At 44.5% G+C, this 19,201-nt stretch overlaps 1 protein-coding gene across 4 annotated transcripts in view; it reads left to right on the forward strand.

Annotated features, from left to right (window-relative positions):
• Nucleotides 1-19,201, forward strand: part of caskin1 (CASK interacting protein 1) — a 740,245-nt gene that overhangs the window by 566,739 nt on the left and 154,305 nt on the right. For all 4 annotated transcript variants that reach the window (XM_063059322.1, XM_063059323.1, XM_063059324.1 and 1 more), the window contains exon 6: nt 7,565-7,695. In XM_063059322.1, the coding sequence (XP_062915392.1) occupies nt 7,565-7,695 (131 nt within the window). The remainder of the gene's footprint in view (nt 1-7,564; nt 7,696-19,201) is intronic.

Raw genomic sequence — 19,201 nt, forward strand, 5'->3', positions numbered from 1 at the left:
AATTGTAAAACATTATTCTTATAATCAATTGGTTTTACATATGTATTTTTTTCTTGGGGAATGATATTCCACACATATAAAGCAAATTTTTCAGTATTAGAGAGCCTGTGTGGAAATAATTATGATTTATCATACTATTAAACTTGTAATGATTCTTGCAGAGAAAATATTGTGCAAAAATTTGAAGTTTAGAAAGAATGTTCCACTGACTGAAGTTCCTGGATTTCTGTACTTAACTACGTATCTACCAAAGCTGGAACATGCCAGCCTCACCAAGTAATGGCAGGAAACACTGACGGACTGCAAGAGCCACAACCACCAAGATTGCTACCCCTTGCCTCTGTGAAGTTGAGGCTGGGGAGAGATGAAAAAGGAGTGAATTCGGGATGGCAGTAGTCATAGTTTTTAGCTTTCTTCTTCTATGGAACTATTTACGCTTTATTACCGAGGACATTCTCTATTCTGACCTTACTGAGCCCAAATTGAAGCATTGTGTGCAGTTTTGGTCATTCACCTACAGGAAAGATGTAAGTAAGGTTGAAAGAGTACAGAGAAAATTTACAAGGATGTTGACAGTTTTGGAAGACATAAGTTACAGTATATGGAAAGAAAGAATAGGCTACAAATTTATTTCCTTGAACATATAAGATTGAGAGGATATTTGACAGAGGAATACAAAATTATGAGTGATATAGATAGGGGTAAACACAAGCAGGCTTTTTCCACTGAGGTTGGGTGGGGCTACAACTGGAGGTCATGGGTTAAGGGTGAAAGGTGAAAAGTTTAAGGGGAACATGAGCGGAAACTTCTTCACTCTGAGGGTTGTGAGAGTGTGCAATGAGCTGCCAGCGGAAGTGGTGCTGCGAGCTCAATTTGAACGTTTAAGAGAAGTTAGGAAGGTTACACGGATAGTAGGTGTATTTGGGGGTTTATGGTCTTGGTGCAGGTCAATGGGAGTAGACAGTTTAAATGGCTCAGCAAGGACTAGAAGGGCTGAATGGTCTGTGCTGTACTTTTCTATGACTCTTTGACTCCACTCTCTAAATCCTCTGAAGACCCATGTTTAAGAAAATAAGCTGTGCCCAACTGAGATAATAAATTTGACATACTCCCACAATATGTTGACTTTTCTATGATACAGACCTTACATTTTCACGAAGCAGATCTTTTGTGCTGATCCTTTTGCATTGCTGCAGTGACATGTTACACTGTCTTTGGGTTATTGAACATCGACCACAGTAGAACATTGCAACACAGTTGAGGCCCTTTGGCCCACGAGGCTGTGCTGTAATTTTAGAGTCATAGAGTACCACAGCACAGAAAAAGGCCATCTGTGCTAAGCCATTATTCTGCCTAGTCCGATCAGCCTGCACCCAGACCATACACCTCCCATCCATGTACATATTCAAATTTCTCTTAAATGCTGAAGTTGAACCTGCTTCCATCACTTCCACTGGCAGCTCCTTTTAACCTTCTCTAAGACCAATCTAACCCTTCCCTGCCATGTACCCCTCCATTTTTCTGTCGTCGATGTGCCTTCTTAAATGCCTCTAATGTAGCTCCCTCTACCACCACCCATCGTGGGCATTCCATGCACCCACCACTCTGTGTAAAAGACTTACCTCTGACATCCCCCCATAGCTCTTCGTATCAGCCATTTCTGCCCTGGGGAAAAGTTTCTGGCTTTCTACTCGAGTGTTGTGCACCCTCGTCCTAAGGTCAGGCTCTGTACCAGAATACCAAAGGTGATACCAATAGTGGGCTCAGATCCTGTGGGATCATCTTCCAAACTAGCCCTCAATGCAATCCCGTGGCTCAGAAGGTGCAAAGCGGCCTCCAGAAACCAGAGATATAATGCCCTTCTGACAAGCTCATCTGCTGATGCAGTTCTGCAAGAGTTATCTGAGAACTTCATAGGGATACCCAATTCTGGCTTGCAATCCAAGGATCAATGTTCCATCGCCTGATCTGACCCCAACAGGACCTGACTAAGTAACTACCAGTATGCTGGAGGAACGCAGCAGATCGAGCAGGGTACATTGGGGAAGGGGGTTGGAATTGTTGACATCTCAGATTGAATCTCTAGGACCTGATTAAGAGCATAAGAACATAAGAAACAGGAACAGGAGTTGGCCATTTGGCCCATCGAGTCAGCTCCACCATTCGATAAGATCATAGCTGATCTGGCCGAGGATCTCAGCTCCACCTAACTGGCTGTTCCCCATAATCCTTGATTTCCCCTGCAATGCAACAATCTATCTAACTGTGGCTTAAACCTGTTCAATGAGGCATTTGGGTTCCTAACCCTAATCCTCTACAACATCCTGGGCAGAGAATTCCACACACTCCCTACTCTCTGAGAAAAGTAATTTCTCCTCCTCTCCACCCTTATTGTTATGAAATATTGTGTTCAGGCAGAGTCGGAGCAAGCCATGTTGCTGCTGTCCAATTTTATGCTTCACCCGCCAGGATGATCTCCTTAATATTACTGAATGTGCTCACTATTCTCAATCGATGTTTGGCATTTCATTCTCAAATAGAGCAATAGCACTGTTCAGGATTTCTATGTTAATAGCAATGGTCAGTTTATACTGGAAAAGTCTCCTGCAAAGACCTGTGCTGAAATGTGGAAGATGCATGTGGAAGATGCAGCAAGGCAAGGGTTAAGATGATGTCCGGGCAAGGACACCTTACAGATAGTGTGCCGTCTACCCAGGTAAAAAAGGTCTTTGAAGAACATAGCTTTCCTTTACACACCAGGGGGCTGGAGCCATCTGGCATGCAGAAAAAAGATAAGGATGTAATCAAAGGATGCAAGGCACCCTCCAGCTAGGGGACAATTACTTTACTAACTTCAGAGTAACATCTGGTTGCCAGCACGTAGTTTCTATTGACAATTAACACCTGTATTATTGTAGTGTGAATGGTGATAAGGAATTCGAACATTCACATGGTTACCAAATGACCAATTTCTCTATAAAAATGACATTTGTTTGTTGGAGGAACAACACCTTATATTCCATCTGGGTAGTCTCCTACCTGATGACATGAACATTGACTTCTCTAACTTCCGTTAATGCCCCACCTCCCCTTCGTACCCCATTCGTTATTTATTTCTTTCTCTCTCTCTCTCTCTCTCTTTCTCTCTCTCTACTTTTTCCCCCTCTGTCCCTCTCACTATACCCCTTGCCCATCCTCTGGGCTTCCCCCTCCCCTTTTCCTTCTCCCTAGGCCTCCTGTCCCATGATCCTCTCATATCCCTTTTGCCTATCACCCGTCCAGCTCTTGGCTCCATCCCTCCCCCTCCTGTCTTCTCCTATCATTTTCGATCTCCCCTTCCCCCTCCCACTTTCAAATCTCTTACTAGCTCTTCTTTCAGTTAGTCCAGACGAAGGGTCTCGGCCCGAAACATCAACTGCACCTCTTCCTAGGGATGCTGCCTGGCCTGCTGCGTTCACCAGCATTTTTTATGTGTGTTGCTTTATTTGTTCAAATTTCGGAACAGTTTGGTGACAGGGACCATGCTATTCTCCCTGTGCACAAGTAAATTAGGTGTTTTTGCGGAACAACTGCAAGTTTTCACACTCCATTTAATGGGAGATGACAAGCTGATCCTTACTGTTTCTATTCCTCAACTTCTATCACCTCTTCGTTGGGTCTCCAGCTCTGGAATTCTCTCCCTGAACTTTGCTGTTGTTACAACTTCATGACACTTCTTAAACCTTAATCATTTGGCTAAGTTTCTGATTCGGAAGTCCGGCCTTCTCCTTCTGTATCTTGATGTTGTACTTCCTTTAGTAACCCTTCCGATGAAGGGGCTTAGGACAAGAGATTTTCCTTTCATTCATTTAAGGGATGCGGGTTTCACAGTCTGAGCCAGCATACAATTTTGCATCTCTAACTGGTAACTGGTAACTGGTGTGGGATTGGTGGGCAAGGACCACAGGGAGGGGCCAGATTGAGTGTGGCAGCCCTTCAATTATTGTGGTAGAGTACCACACCATGGGACTTCATCAGTGGCAACAGTCCTATTGGGTTTAAGAGATGTAACAAAATACTACTTAATGCACTGACTATGAATGTAAGAATGAAAAGGCTTTGCACAGTTTATTCTTGCAAATATTTTTATTATGAATAAATAAAGATGATTTTGATATTAAAAACTAATCTTACTTTACTTTAAACTTAATTGTCGCCAAACAATTGATACTAGAACATACAATCATCACAACGATATTTGATTCTGCGCTTCCCGCTCCCTGGGTTACAAATCGATAGTAAACATTATAAATTTCAATTATAAATCATAAATAGAATATAGAAAAATGGAAAGTAAGGTAGTGCAAAAACAACCGAGAGGCAGGTCCGGATATTTGGAGGGTACGGCCTAGATCCAGGTCAGGATCCGTTCAGCAGTCTTATCACAGTTGGAAAGAAGCTGTTCCCAAATCTGGCCGTACGAGTCTGAGAAGGTGGTGTTGAGCTGATGTCTTGAACCACTGCAAACCTTGAGGTGCTAATGTGCTACAATGCTATCAGGGACCAGGTTCACGATATTAACACAGTGACAGTAAAGAAATGGTGATATATTTCCGATTCATGATGGTGTATGGCCAACCGTTTTAATTCCATTCCCCATTTCCTTTCCAACAAAGACAGGGCCCAAAGGATCATTGGGGATCCGAATCACCCCAACCACAATCTATTCCAGCTGCTACCATCTGGGAAACGGTACCGCAGCATAAAAGCCAGCACCAACAGGCTCCAGGACAGCTTCTTCCACCAGGCCATCAGACCGATTAACTCACGCTGATTTGAGTATATTCCTATGTTACATTGACGGTTCTATTTATTACCTATATACTACTAAAATTCTCATGCTCTGTTTGTCTGTTTGTGACCTCCAATTAGCCCAAATGGTGCATTACAGCTGCACTTTTTTTGATTAAATCGACTTGAAATGAGCTAACTTACGGAATGCATGCAAAGTTCACTGTTATATATTCGTATAAAATTGCTCACTCGTCAGTCAACAGGACCAACTTTCCACAACCCGAGCCGATTCCAGCTTTCATGGAAACCGCGACGTGACATGACGCGACGCCACGATGCATGCACACGGCCAGCCTCAACAACGCCTCATGATGCTCACAGAGCCGATTCCACCTTTCACAGAAACCGTGGCGCGTCACCACGACACATGCGCACAGCCAGCCTCAGCAGCGCCTGACGATGCTCACAGCAGCGACACAAACCGTAGCAAAAGGGCAGGGTTATCACGTCCATTTAGGAGAGTGCCAACCACATCATCAAGAAAAATCAGCATCCTGCAGGCTTTGGTGTTACTGCTTTGCATCTTCTATCAAGCATTAGGGTAAAAAAATATTGACAGCCTAATTATGCTGCATGGAAAGAGAAGGGGGACATTATGGTCAAGAAATGACGCCAAACATCATCGGGAAGCGGCGAGGAGAGGAAGAGAACAAGAATCGGATGAGGCCAGGGCCGCACAACTCCAGGATCAAAGAGTCAGGACAAAAAAGATGAGAGAAGACGAGACAGAGGAGGACAGGCATGCATGTCTCCAAAATGACAACAATAGGCACTGACGGAGGAGAGAACAAGAATCCAATCAGGCCAGGGCCACACGACTCCAGGATCAGAGAGAAAGAATAAATGGTAGAAGAGATGAAGAGACGAAGGATGAAAGGGCTGCGCGTCTCCAGAATGACCAAAACAGGCAGAGGAGGAGGAGAGAGGAAGAGACAGAGGAGAAAAGGAAAGATCAACTCGAGAATATGCGGAAATGAGTAATTATTGCAAGAGTTGCTGAAAACGACAATGGCCGCTTTCAACGACAATACCTCAACAGAGAAAAAGCAAGGCAAAATGCACGACTCGCACGGTGTAACATTTCTGCTGATGTTGGTACGATGACCAGGGTATGCCCTCACTGTTGTGCCTTCCTATTCACTGGAGAAACCACAGATTTCTGCTGTTTGAAAGGAAAGGTCAGGATAGGCAATTTGCAGCCTCTACCTAATGAACTCCTCAATTTATAATTTATACAGCAATGATGAACCTATTGCAAATGAGTTCAGGAAGAACATCAGACAATACAATTGCCTCTTCTCTCTGGATTGCCAGCACATAAACTGGAATTGAAGAGGGGATCTCCCATCATTTCAATGAGGAACTTGGATCCACCAAGGCTTTGCAATGCAATGCGAATGGTGGTGGAAGAACTGCACGACAATCTCATCGTAGCAAAGATAAACATTGGTGCGTTCAAAAATGACTTTCTCATGATCCCAAGAATTACTCTCAATTTATCTGAAGGGGAGGATGTCCCTCTTCAGCGGAGCCAGTTCCCGATACAGTCATGCTTTGCTATGACTATACATAAGGAGCAAGGCCAAACTATGGAGAATGTGTTGATTTATTTGGAGAAACTGGTATTCCAGCATGGTCAGCTGTTTGTGGCTTTAAGCCAGGAGAAAAGAAATGAAAACGTTAGAGTATTCTTGAAGGGTGGCAGATCAACCAGAAATGCTGTCATCAAAAGTGTCCTTCGCTAAACAAGGAGGAGCTATATTTGTCTTGCTACACATCTTTCTTCTTTAACAAACTGAGTTTTTCTTCTTTAATTTCCAAAGCACATTCACATCAGACTGCACTACCTTTCTCCCAAAGGGTGTCCCATCGGGTCACCGGGTTGTCTAGTAGAAATGTAAATTACTAGGATTGCACATTGCACATTTAGACGGAGACGTAACGTAAAGATTTTTACTCCTCATGTATGTGAAGGATGTAAGAAATAAAGTCAATTCAATTCAAATTCAATATGTTGGTCCATGGCTTCCTGTACTGCCTTGATGAGGCAACTCTCATGTTAGAGGAGCAACACCTCATATGCTGTCTGGGTAGCCCCGAACCTGAAGGCATGAAAATTAATTTCTCTAACTTCCAGTAATTTTCCCCCCTCCATCTTCCTTCTTTATTTCTATTCTGCCTTCTGGCTCCCCCTCCTACCCCTCACCTGCCTATCATCTCCTTCTGGTGGCCCTCTCCCTTGGTCCACTCTCCTCTCCTATCAGATTCCTTCTTCTTCAGCCCTTTACCTTTTCCACCTATCACGTCCCACCTTAAACTCCCTCCCCTCTCCCACCCACCCACCTTCCCTCGCATCTGGTCTCACCTACCACCTGCCAGATTGTACTTTCTCCCCATTCCTTCACCACCTTACTCTGGCTTCATCCCCTTTCCTTTCCAGTCCTGAGGAAAGGTCTCGGCCAAAGCATTGACTGCTCATTCCCCTCCACAGATGCTGCCTGAGCTGCTGGATTCCTCCAGCATTTTCTGTGTGGCATTGTGGCTTGGAGGGTGACCTTTGTTACCTTTGCCTTTCTAGCTGGTAGACGTCATAGTTTTGGGAGGTGCCCCCTTGGTGAGTTGGTGATATTAAATACACAGTAGAAATGTAAATTCTGTCTGCTTTTGATCACTGCGTTTAATCACTCTTTTAGCTTCAGAAGTAACTGAGTATTTTGGGTGTCCCACTTAGGTCGTACAGCTACTTCTCAGCAGCAACATGTGTGCCGCTCTGCTTGAAGCGAAACCCGGAGATATCACGGACCCCAATGGTACCAGCCCACTTCACCTGGCCGCTAAGAATGGACATATCGACATTATAAGGTTAGCTTCCTCTCCAATTTCTCCTGCTTTATCAAGCTAGAACATTTTTGAAGTGCCTTTTTAAAATCGATGGATGCCATATTTGTGATTACTCTAACGGCTACGATTGCTGAGTAATGGCCCCTCGGCTGGAGGGTTCGAATCAAGGTGAATGCAAGTTATTGTCCGTGCTAAAACCAGGCCTTTTGTTATATCAGCCAAGTAGCCCATCATTCTGTACGGGATCTGTATGTTTAGTACCAAATTTCCTTGAGATTTACAGTCTCTTTTTCTCTGCAGTTATGGAAAGATGAGACAGAGATGATGGCTCTGTTTCTTAATCAATAATCAGTAAAGTGGACAAAAGGATTCTCTTACTGACCCTTTCTCTGTGCGCTGTCAAGAAGCAAGGCAGAGTTCAAAAGTCCAATGCAAATTTATTTTCAAAGTGCGTACAGAATGTCTCATCATATACGGCCTTGTGATTCCTTTTCTTGCAGGCATTTGCAGTAGAACAAAGAAATGCGATAGAGTCAGTGAAAAACTACACACAAAGACAAACAGCCAATGTGCAAAGGACAAATTGTGCGATTAAAAATAATAAATAAGTAAATAGATAAGTAAATGAATGAATAAGTAAGTAAATAAATAAGTAATACTGAGAACATGAGTGATATCTGTTAAAGAGTAATAACTGTTCCTGAACCTGGTGGTGTAGGACCAAAGGCTGCTGTACCTCCTTCCTGATGACAGCAGCAAGAAGAGGGCACAGCCCGGGTGGTGGAGCTCCTTGGTGATAGACGATGCTTTCATGTGACAGTGCCCCTTGTAGAGTCGAACACAATAGAACTTTATTGTCGTTGCTCAAGGCAACAAGATTGCAATGGTTCTCCAGTCTGTGCAAAACAGATATTTACAATACATGCGGTACGGCTTAATTTTTAAAAAATTACTGTACTTACATGCAACAGTGACTTCGATAGTCCTTAACGCTCAAACGCTCTTGGCAAGCTGGGGTGTAGTATTACTCAGCTGGCCAACAGCCCTCGGGAAGAAGCTGTTTTCGGTCTTACTGTGTGGCTGAAATGTTTCTGTATCTCCTACCAGATGGCAGGAGACTGGACAGAGAGTGTTCAGGAAGGGATGGCTCTCTAATGATGTTATGAGTGCACCATAGGTCTGGTAGTTGAGTCCCAGAGATGTGCTGAGCCACACTAATCACTCATTAGAGTGCTGTGTGATCTGTTTTACTGCAGCTAGAGCACCACGCTGTCATTCTGTATGTCAGTATGCTCTCTATCACACATCAATAAAAGTTGGCCAGCAATTTTTGGGGCAGATTAGCTCTCCTTAAGCTCCCCAGGTAGTATAGTCACTGCTTTCCCTACTATCAAGGTTGTGTTGATAGACCAAGGGAGCTCCTTGGTGATGTTCATCCCCAAAAACATGAACCCTTTCCACTATCTCACCACTAATGAATAGTGGGATTGCTTGGGACCTCTTGTCTTTCTAAAGTTATTTATCATTTATTTTGTCTCCTTGATGTTGAGTGATCAGTTGTGGTTCCTCCTCACTATTTGTTATTGCTTGTGATTAGGCCAATCACAGTCGTGCCTTCTACAAGTTGGATATCTGAGTTTGTGGCATGAGCAGGAGTACAGGCATAGGTGAAGGGAGAGTTTAGAAGCGGATTCAGTGCACGCCCCTGTGGAGCACCAGTATTCAGGGCTGGGCCGGGTTGATCCGTACTTACTTTACTTTATACTTTATTGTTGCCAAACAATTGATACTAGAGCATACAATCATCACAGCGATATTTGATTCTGCTCTTCGTGCTCCCTGGAGTACAAATCGATAGTAAATATTAAAAATTTAAATTAAATTATAAATCATAAATAGAAAATAGTAAAGGGAAAGTAAGGAAAGTAAGGTAGTGCAAAAAAACCGAGAGGCAGGTCCAGATATTTGGAGGGTACGGCCCAGATCCGGGTCAGGATCCGTTCAGCAGTCTTATCACAGTTGGAAAGAAGCTGTTCCCAGATCTGGCCATACGAGTCTTCAAGCTCCTGAGCCTTCTCCTGGAGGGGAGAGGGACGAAAAGTGTGTTGGCTGGGTGGGTCGTGTCCTTGATTATCCTGGCAGCACTGCTCCGACAGCGTGCGGTGTAAAGTGAGTCCAAGAACGGAAGATTGGTTTGTGTGATGTGCTGGGCTGTGTTCACAATCTTCTGCAGCTTCTTCCAGTCTTGGACAGGACAACCTCCATACCAGGTTGTGATGCACCCCAGAAGAATGCTTTCTGCTTTCTCTCATTTGCCTTGTTTCACCACCTGGGAACAATTAGAGAGGAAGTTCAAGATCTCATTGCAGGTTGATGTGCCAAGACCTCAACTGTGGAGCTTAACAGTCAGCTTGTGCGGTATGTTTTGATAAAGGCCGAGTTGCAACTAATAAAAACCATCCTGACGTAGGTGTCTTTCTGATCTTGGTGTTCCAAGGCAATGTGAAGGGCAATAGAAATGGCGTCTTCATTTGATCTATTCGCTTGGTAGGCAAACTGGTACTGGCCCAAGGTGGTTGGGATTACGACCTTGACGTGCGACGTGACCAATCTTTCCAAGCACTTGGCAACTATGGGAGTGATTGCCACCTGTCTGTAGTCGTTAGAGTATGTTGCTGCTGACATCTTGGGGACTGGTATGACAGTTGCTGCTTTGAAGCATGTCAACACCATGGAGTCACCATGAGCAGAGCAGGAAATCTTTTCTTTGTAATCTGAGATGGATCGGATCCCTTCCCAAACACGTCAAGGATCAGTGGCATTATGGAAGTACCTGTCAATCTGTATTTTATGTCTATACTTGGTGGTATTGGTGCCTCTCTCAAGATTCGATCTGCCTCGCTGTGTGCTTTGACATTACCGAATCTGTAAGCAGTGTCACAATCTTCGAGCAGGTTCTGCATCTCGTTCATCCGAGGCTTCTGGTTTGGGACTGCTCATACATTATTGGTGGTGATGATATTGCCTACGCAGAATTTGATGCAGTGGTTCTCCTCTAAATAAATGCCCAAGTCTCGAGCAGCCTGGCGTGCGAACAGACTCCAGTCTGGAGATGTGCTCGTTTATGTTGAGGACTGCAGAAAAATGGAGCAGCAGGTAAAACCTCCGCCTCACAGCTTGACGCCGAACTCCGCCACTGTCCGTGTGGAGTTTGCAGGATCTCCCACAGCTTTTCCCTCGGATATTCCACTTTCTTTTTTATTGAGGTACAGCACAGATTAGGCCCTTCTGGCCCTTCGGGCTGCACCACCCAGCAGTCCCCAGATTTAACTCTAGCCTAATCATGTGACAATTTACAATGACCAATTAACCTACCAACCGGTACGTCTTTGGACTGTGGGAGGAAACCCAAGCACCCAGAGGAAACGGGGAGAACGTACAAACTCCTTACAGGCAGTGGCGGGAATTGAACTCGGATCACCTGTACTGTAAAGTGTTGTGGTGATCACTACGCTACCGTGCCTCTCGTCCCACATCCCCGGGACGTCCCAGTAAGGTTATTAGCAGCTGTAAATTGTCCCTAGTTTTGCTGAGTGGCTGGAGAATCGGGGCAAAGAGCAGAAGGGGACGTGGAAATTAAAGGGAAATGAGTGAAGGGAAGCACACTGAGAGCCGGTGAGGGCTTGGCGGGATGAATCAGAATCAGGTTTATTGTCACTGATATGCGTGAATTTCGTTGTTTTGTGGAGGCAGTGCAGTGTAGTACATAATATAAATGATCATTAAAAATATACAGTATATATACCGTCTCCTCCTGTACCGAATGAGATGCCTACTGAGTGTACATTCGTGTTCTTCTGTTGCTGTAGCCCATCCCTTTCAAAGTTCAACATGTTGTGCATTCAGGGACGCTCTTTTGCACACCACTGTTGTAATGTGTGGTTATTTAAGTTACTGTCACCTTCCCGTCAGCTTGAACCAGACTGGCCATTCTCTTCTGATCTCTCTCATTAACAAGGCATTTTCACCAACAGAATTACCACTCACTGGATTTTTTGTTGTTATTTTGCACTATTCTCTGTAAACTTTAGGGTCTGGTGTGCATGACAATTCCCAGGAGATCAGCAGTTTAAGTTACTCAGATCACCCCATCTGGCACCAACAATCATTCCATGGTGAAAGTCACTTAGATCACATTTCTTCCCCCATTCTGATGTTTGGTCTGAACAACAACTGAACCTCCTGACCATGTCTGCATGCTTTTATACTTTGAGTTGCAGCCACATGATTGGCTGTTTAGATATTTGTATTACCAAGCAGATGTACCTAATAAAGTGGCCACTGAGTGTGTGTACATATATACATATATAAAATGTTGAGTGTATGATTGTAGTAATGAGAAGAGGGCATGTCCTGGGTGATGGGGTCCTTAAGGATGGATGCTGCCTTTTTGAGACATTGCTTTTTGAAGATGTCCCTGATGCTGGGGAGTCTAGAGCTCATGATGGAACTGTCTGAGTTACATTCCCTGGGAGGAATGTCCTCCTTCTGGAGAAAATGAGGAAAGATGATCAGCAATCTCAGATTTGCTGAATCCTGTGCTCAGGAGTTAGCTCTCCCTCTCCTCAGAGTCAAGAAGGCATTGCATTGAAATCTAAGCATGTGAATCTCGGCTGACTCATCATGCGCTGGAAGGAGGGCTGTACTGCCGGTGCCTTTAAGGTGAGATGTTGAACTCATGGCGTCATAAACTTGCGGAGGCCTACAACATGGAACCAGGCCATCTGGCCCAACTCATCCATGCTGGCCACTAAGCACTCATCTATATTAATCCAACCTTCCAGCACCTGGCCCATAGCCTTTCATACGTAGATAATTAAAGGTCTTGTATAGATAGACTGGTGTGGCACGTGGCCAAGTGGTTAGGGCGTTGGACTAGCGATCTGAAGGTCGTGGGTTCTCACCTCGGCCAAGGCAGCGTGTGTGTCCCTGAGCAAGGCATGTAACCACATAGTGCTCCAGTCTACCCAGATGAGAATGGGTACTGGCAAAAATCGCTGAGGGTTAACCTCACGATAGACTGGCGTCCTATCCAGGGGGGTGCGGGGGAGGAGTCTCGTACTCTCAGTCGCTTCACGCCACAGAAACTGGCATAAGCATTGGCCTGATTGGCCACAAAGTTTGTGACAGACTTTAATAGATAGACTCCTTAAAGGGCGTGTATAGATAGACTCCTCTTAAATACACCTTCTCTAAATGCTCTCCCTGGCAGTGTAATCCAGGTACAGGGGCAGAATACTATTACATCTCCAGCTGTAAAATTGGGGTTCGATTCTTGCCCCTATATAGAGGTTGCACGTTCTCACTGTGACCTTCTGGGTTTCCTCCAGGTGCTCTGGTTTCCTCCCACATTCCAAAGATGTATGGTTAGAGTTAGTGACTGTGGACATGCTGTGTTGGTGCTGGAAGCATGGTGACTCACCCAGGCTGCCTCCCAGCACAATCCTCAGATTGTGTTAGTCGTTGACGCAAAATAAATATTTCACTGTATGCTATGATGTTTTGATGTAAATATGACAAGTGCAGCTAAACTTTATCTTTTATTAAAGGATTTGTACAGACTCCTCTTAACTGCATTTGGCAACTCTGCTTCCACTGCATTCTCTGACAACACAATACCATTTATTGGGTGAAGAAGGGTCACCTTCAAATCCCAAGAACTGAGTCCCTATTTGCCTTCTCAAGGATTCAGGGAATATCGCAAGGCACTGACCTGCAGCAGAATGGGAGAGTTAGCCCTAGGGTGCCGGCCACTACCGACTCAGTACCAGAGCGCACCGTCCGACCGTCATCACCCTGCTGTTTGTGGGAGGTTGCTGTGCACAAATTGCTAGCTGGGTTTATTGCAAGGACTAGACGTCAAAAGAATTCCCTTGGCTGTGAAACACTTTTGGTCATAAAAATCACAATGCAAGGGTCTCGGCCCGAAACGGTGACTGTTCGTTTCCATGCTGCCCGACCTGCTGAGTTCCCTCAGCATGTTGTGCATGTTCTCAATATTATTTTTATTTGCAGTTTGTTTCCTTTTGTACTTTGGTTGTTTGTCTGTCTTTGTCTATTTATCTACAGTTCATCATAAATTATATCTTATTTCTTTAATTTTCTTGTAAATGCCTGCAAAAATTGAATCTCAGGGTAGTATATGATGATATATGCATACATACTTCGATTATAAATTTACTTTGAACTTTGAGTCCTGCTGCAGGCATGAGGAGATGATTGCTTCCGCCTCCTTCTATTTATGATATATCTACATGAACTCGCAGGAAGATGTGAACTAGGAGATTACCACAATTATGCTTATTGTTTTCTGAGTCTTTGACTCAGGCCTGAAGATAAATGGAATGAGTTGTTTCTTCCTGGCAGAGTACTCAAGAACTTTCCTCCCTCCTGACTCATTTTGTTATCTGTTTCACCTCAAGACCTCTCCTCTCCTGCCGTTTCTTGTCCACACTCAGATACGAATGAAGCAGCCTGAATCAGTTTATTTTTCTGATCGTGAGAGCTTATGTTCTGCCGCTCTCTCACTTTACTCCAACCGGACCTGATCCAAGTACGTATACCATGCTGAATCAGGCTTTGAGTTTAAATGTCCGTGTTTTAAACATTTTAAAGCAGCTGATTGTAATATCACAAGAAATGTTGCATGTAAGACCCATTTCTCACCACATAGGAAGCATTTTTAAACTGGGAAGTTCTTAAATATGGTCTTTTGTATAATGTAGCCAACTTCTGCACAGCAAGCTCCCACGAACAGCAACCTACCAATAAATAGTTTTAGATTTGTCGACTGCAATGTAAGCACTGTCCAGATTCATTTATATCCAAGATGGCACCGCACACAGCAGCCATGTTGCGAGCTCTGTATCAACTTTACGTGGGAGGAGAACGTCGACTCAGACCATGAGAGGCCTGCATCGGGCATTTTCATGCATTACAAGGTGCAGATTGGAAGTCTCTCGCACAGAGCAATGTGTGGTTAAGTGCCTTGCTCAAGGACACAAACATGCTGCCACAGCCGAGGCTCGAACCAGCGACCTTCAGATCACTAGACGAACGCCTTAACCACTTGGCCACGTGCCCAACACAATGTACCCAACTTTACAGTGTACTGTTAACTTCCACAATTTCCTTCGCATTTCTTGTTCAAGAAGCTGACTCACATCAGATATGACCGAATGACTCTTCTGATCATCGGGAAGACGGCGTTTACCCACAACGTGCTGCCTTTTCTGGGAACCCCTGCTCATACGATCCATGGGAGGCTCATTTACTCGAACGTGGAGATGAAGGAGAAGGGAGAAGTGCAGGAGAAGGGCCAGCGTCCTGGTGAGGTTGAGACAGTGTGCTAATCGGCCGCTGCTCCGTAGCATGCTCCTGGCTAACGTTCTGTCCCCAGACAACAAGCTGTGCAAACTGAGAGCCAGAATCTCCTACCAGCAGGAAACAAAGGGATATAATGGTTTGTGTTTTGTGGAGACCTTGTTGATGGAGGAGATACGGGATCATGCTACCCAGGCCTCTGGGTTCTTCCTGTTCCAGTCGGACAGGTCTAAAAACCTCTCTGGGAAAAGTAAAGGAGCTGTGGTATGCTTCATAGTCAATAATACTTGGTGCGACCCCCGGAATGTGCATGCCCTCAAGTCCTTTTGTTCGCCAGATCTGGAGTACCTTGTGCTGCAGTGTAATCCTTCCTGGCTGCCTAGAGAGTTCACGGCTGTTATTATCACAGCTGTGTATATTCCACTGCAGGCTGATACTGACCTGGCTCTCAAGGAACTGTACGAGACCATCAGCACCCTGGAGATTGTACACCCAGAGGCTGCCTTCATCGTCGCTGGAGACTTTAATTGAGTGTCGCTGGCTAAAGTCTGTGTACAGGCAGAAGCTGAAACAGGAGGTGACCATAGTTAAAGCTGTTCACTGTTGGTCTGACCAATTGGTTCTTCATGCTACAGGACTGCGTTGATGACATCAACTGGAACATCTTTGAGGATGTCTCCGAGTTCACAAAAGGGGTCACAAGCTTCATCCAGAAGTGAACCGAGGATATGTCCCCCGAAAATCAGTCAGGGTCTATCCAAACCAGGAACCCTGGATCAACAGTTCCATGCACACTGCATCCAGCACGTGGACAGAGCTTTCTTTGCTGCTTCTCAGTTTTTTTGCACTACATTACTTTCCCTTTTCTATTTTCTATTTATAATTTAAATTTTTACTATTTACTATTGATTTGTACTCCAGGGAGCGCGAAATGCAGAATCAAATCTCGCTGCGATGATTGTATACTCTAATATCAATTGTTTGGCAACAAAGCAAAGTAACCACGAGGAACTCAAGAAATGCAGCTACGATCTACACAAAGTCATCAAGCCAGCGAAACAATACAGGGACAAGACCCAGACACAACTCTCCACCAACAATCAGACGCAGCTTATGGCAAGGCCTGCACACCATTGTGGACTTAAAAGCTAAATGCCAACATTGCTGCCTCTCTCCCAGATGAGCTAAATCTTTTTTATGCCCAGTTCGATGCCACCAACTCTGAGCCCTCGAGGAGAGCTGCCAATGCGACCTGCACCTTGGTTTTCTCTGAGGCTGAAGTACACGGGTGTTTCCAATGAGTGGACAGCCGCAAGGTTGTGGGACTGGATTCCATCCCAGGGCGGGTACTCAAAGTGTGCGTGGCACAACTGGCTGGTGTGTTTGCAGACATTTTTATTCTGTCCCTCTCCCAGTGTAGCATGCCCTCCTGCTTCAAAACATCCACTATTGCCCCTGTACCTAAAAAGACCATGGTAACATATCTGATTGACCTCAATAATAAGCAAATGCTTTGAGAGCCTGGTCAAGGACTACATCTGCAGCATGCTGCCACGCACACCATACCCCCTACAGCTTGTCTACCACATAACTGTTCGACAGATGATGCAATTGCCACAGCTGTACATACCGTCCTTACACACCTGGAGAGGACTATATGTGAGCTTATGTGAGAATGCTGTTCTTGGACGACAGTTCAGCATTCAACACCATAATTCCCTCCAGGCTTGACAAGAAGCTCAGAGACCTTGGCCTTCACCCTGCCTTGTGTAGCTGGATCCTGGACTTCCTGCTGGCAGGTGGTAAGAGTGGGCTCCCTCACCTCTGCCCCTCTGACCCTCAACACAGGAGACCCCCAGGACTGTGTCCTAAGCCCCCTCCTTTACTCCCTGTACACCCATGACTGTGCAGCCACCCATAGCTCCAATCTGCTAATTAAATTTGCAGATGATACTACATTAATTGGCCTTATCTCAAATAATAATACAGAGATGAAGTCATCACCCTGACACAGTGGTGTCAAGAAAACAACCTCTCCCTCAATGTCACAAAAACAAAGCAGCTGTTTGTGGACTACAGGTGGAACGGAGACAGGCTCTCCCCTATTGACATCAATGGGTCTGGGGTTGAGAGGGTGAACAGCTTCAAGTTCCTCAGTATACATTTCGCCAAGGAACTCACTTGGTCTGTACATACCGAATATGTGGAGAAAAAAACACAACAACGTCTCTTTCACCTCAGACGGCCGAAGAACTTTGGCATGAGTTCTCAAATCCTATGGACTTCCTACAGGGGCACAATTGAGAGCATCCTGACTGGCTGATTCACTGCCTGGTATGGGAACTGTACTTCCCTCAATCGCAGGACTCTGCACAGAGTGGTGCGGACAGCCTAACGCATCTGTGGATGTGAACTTCCCACTATTCAGGACATTTACAGGGCCCAAAAGATCATTGGAGACCCTAGTCACCCCAACCACAAACTGTTCCAGCTGCTACCATCCGGGAAATGGTACTGCAGCATAAAAGCCAGGACCAACAGGCTCTGGGACAGCTTCTCCCACCAGGCCATCAGACAATTAATTCACACGGACACAATTGTATTTCTAAGCTATATTGACTATTCTGTTGTATATCTTACTGTACATACTATTTATTACAAATTACTATAATTTGCACATTGCACATGCAGATGGACATGTAACGTTGAAACTTTTACTCCTCATGTACGTGAAGGATGTAAGAAATAAAGTAAATTCAATTCAGTCATAGCTAATTTATTTTCCCTCTCAACCCCATTCACCAGCCTTCTTCCCATAACCTTTGACTCCATGACTAATCAAGAACTTTTCAACCTCAGCCTTAAATATACTCAATGACTTGACCTCCATGGCTGCCCCTGGCAATGGATTTCACAGAGTCACCACCCTCTAGCGAAAGAAATTCCTCCTCATCACTGTTCTAAGGGGACATCCTTGTATTCTGAAGCCGTGTCTTCTGGTCCTAGGCTCCCCAACTATTGGAAATATCCTCTACACATTCACAAATAAAATGAGTTAGGGTAGGGTTAATGGAATGCATTAATCGCTAGACAGGTCCTTCTGGCTCAGTGACCAGCACCGCCCAGCAACCCATCTATTTAACCCTAGTCTAATCACAGGAGAATTTACCATGACCGATTAAGAACATATGAAATAGGAGCAGGAGTCGGCCATCTGGCCTGTCAAGCCTGCTCCGCCATTCAATAAGATCATGGCTGATCTGGCCATGGACTCACCTCCACCCACCTGCCTTTTCTCTATAACCCTTAATTCTCCAACCATGCAAAAATCTACCCAACCTTGTCTTGAATGTATTTGCTAGGGTAGCCTCCACTGCTTCATTGGGCAGAGAATTTCATTGGTTCACCACTCTCTGGGTAAAGCAATTTCTCCTCATCTCATCCTAAATCTACTCCCCTGAATCTTGAGGCTATGTCCCCTAGTTCTAATCTCACCTACCAGTGAAAGCAACTTTTCTGCCTTTATCTCATCTATCCCTTTCATAATTTTATATGTTTCTATAAGATCTCCTATAAGATTCTATCAGAGTTCTGTAAGTTTCTATAAGATTAATCTACTAAACGGTAGGCCTTTGGATTGTGGGATGAAGCCAGAGTGCCTGAAGGGAATCCACACTCGTACAGGAAGAACTTTCTTACAGAGAACATCGGAACTGAACTCCAAACTCTCACTCCCTCAGCTGTAAGAGTATTGCGATAATAGTGATTTGATGGCTGGCACACACTTGATGGGCTGAAGGGCCAGGTTCTATGTCCATGACTCTTTTCTTTTCTTTTTGTAATTTATTTTTTATTTGTTCATCATCAAACAAACAGTTCCATAAGATGTATTTCAGATACTATATATATATATATATATATATATATATAATATGTATATATCATATAATCGTATTTGTCACAAATCTCCACGTAATATTTATCTGACGTATACACTTATAGAAAGGAGAGGAAAGAAAGAACAATCGAAAAGAGAAAACTATGTACAGAGTAGGGACTGATTTTTTTACAACATATTCATTGACTTGTGAGAATAAAATCAGGCCTATGAGGTGTTATGTAGTTAAACCATTTTTCCCAGTAT

The sequence above is a fragment of the Mobula hypostoma genome, chromosome 9, assembly GCF_963921235.1.
Source record: "Mobula hypostoma chromosome 9, sMobHyp1.1, whole genome shotgun sequence".
NCBI lineage: Eukaryota > Metazoa > Chordata > Chondrichthyes > Myliobatiformes > Myliobatidae > Mobula > Mobula hypostoma.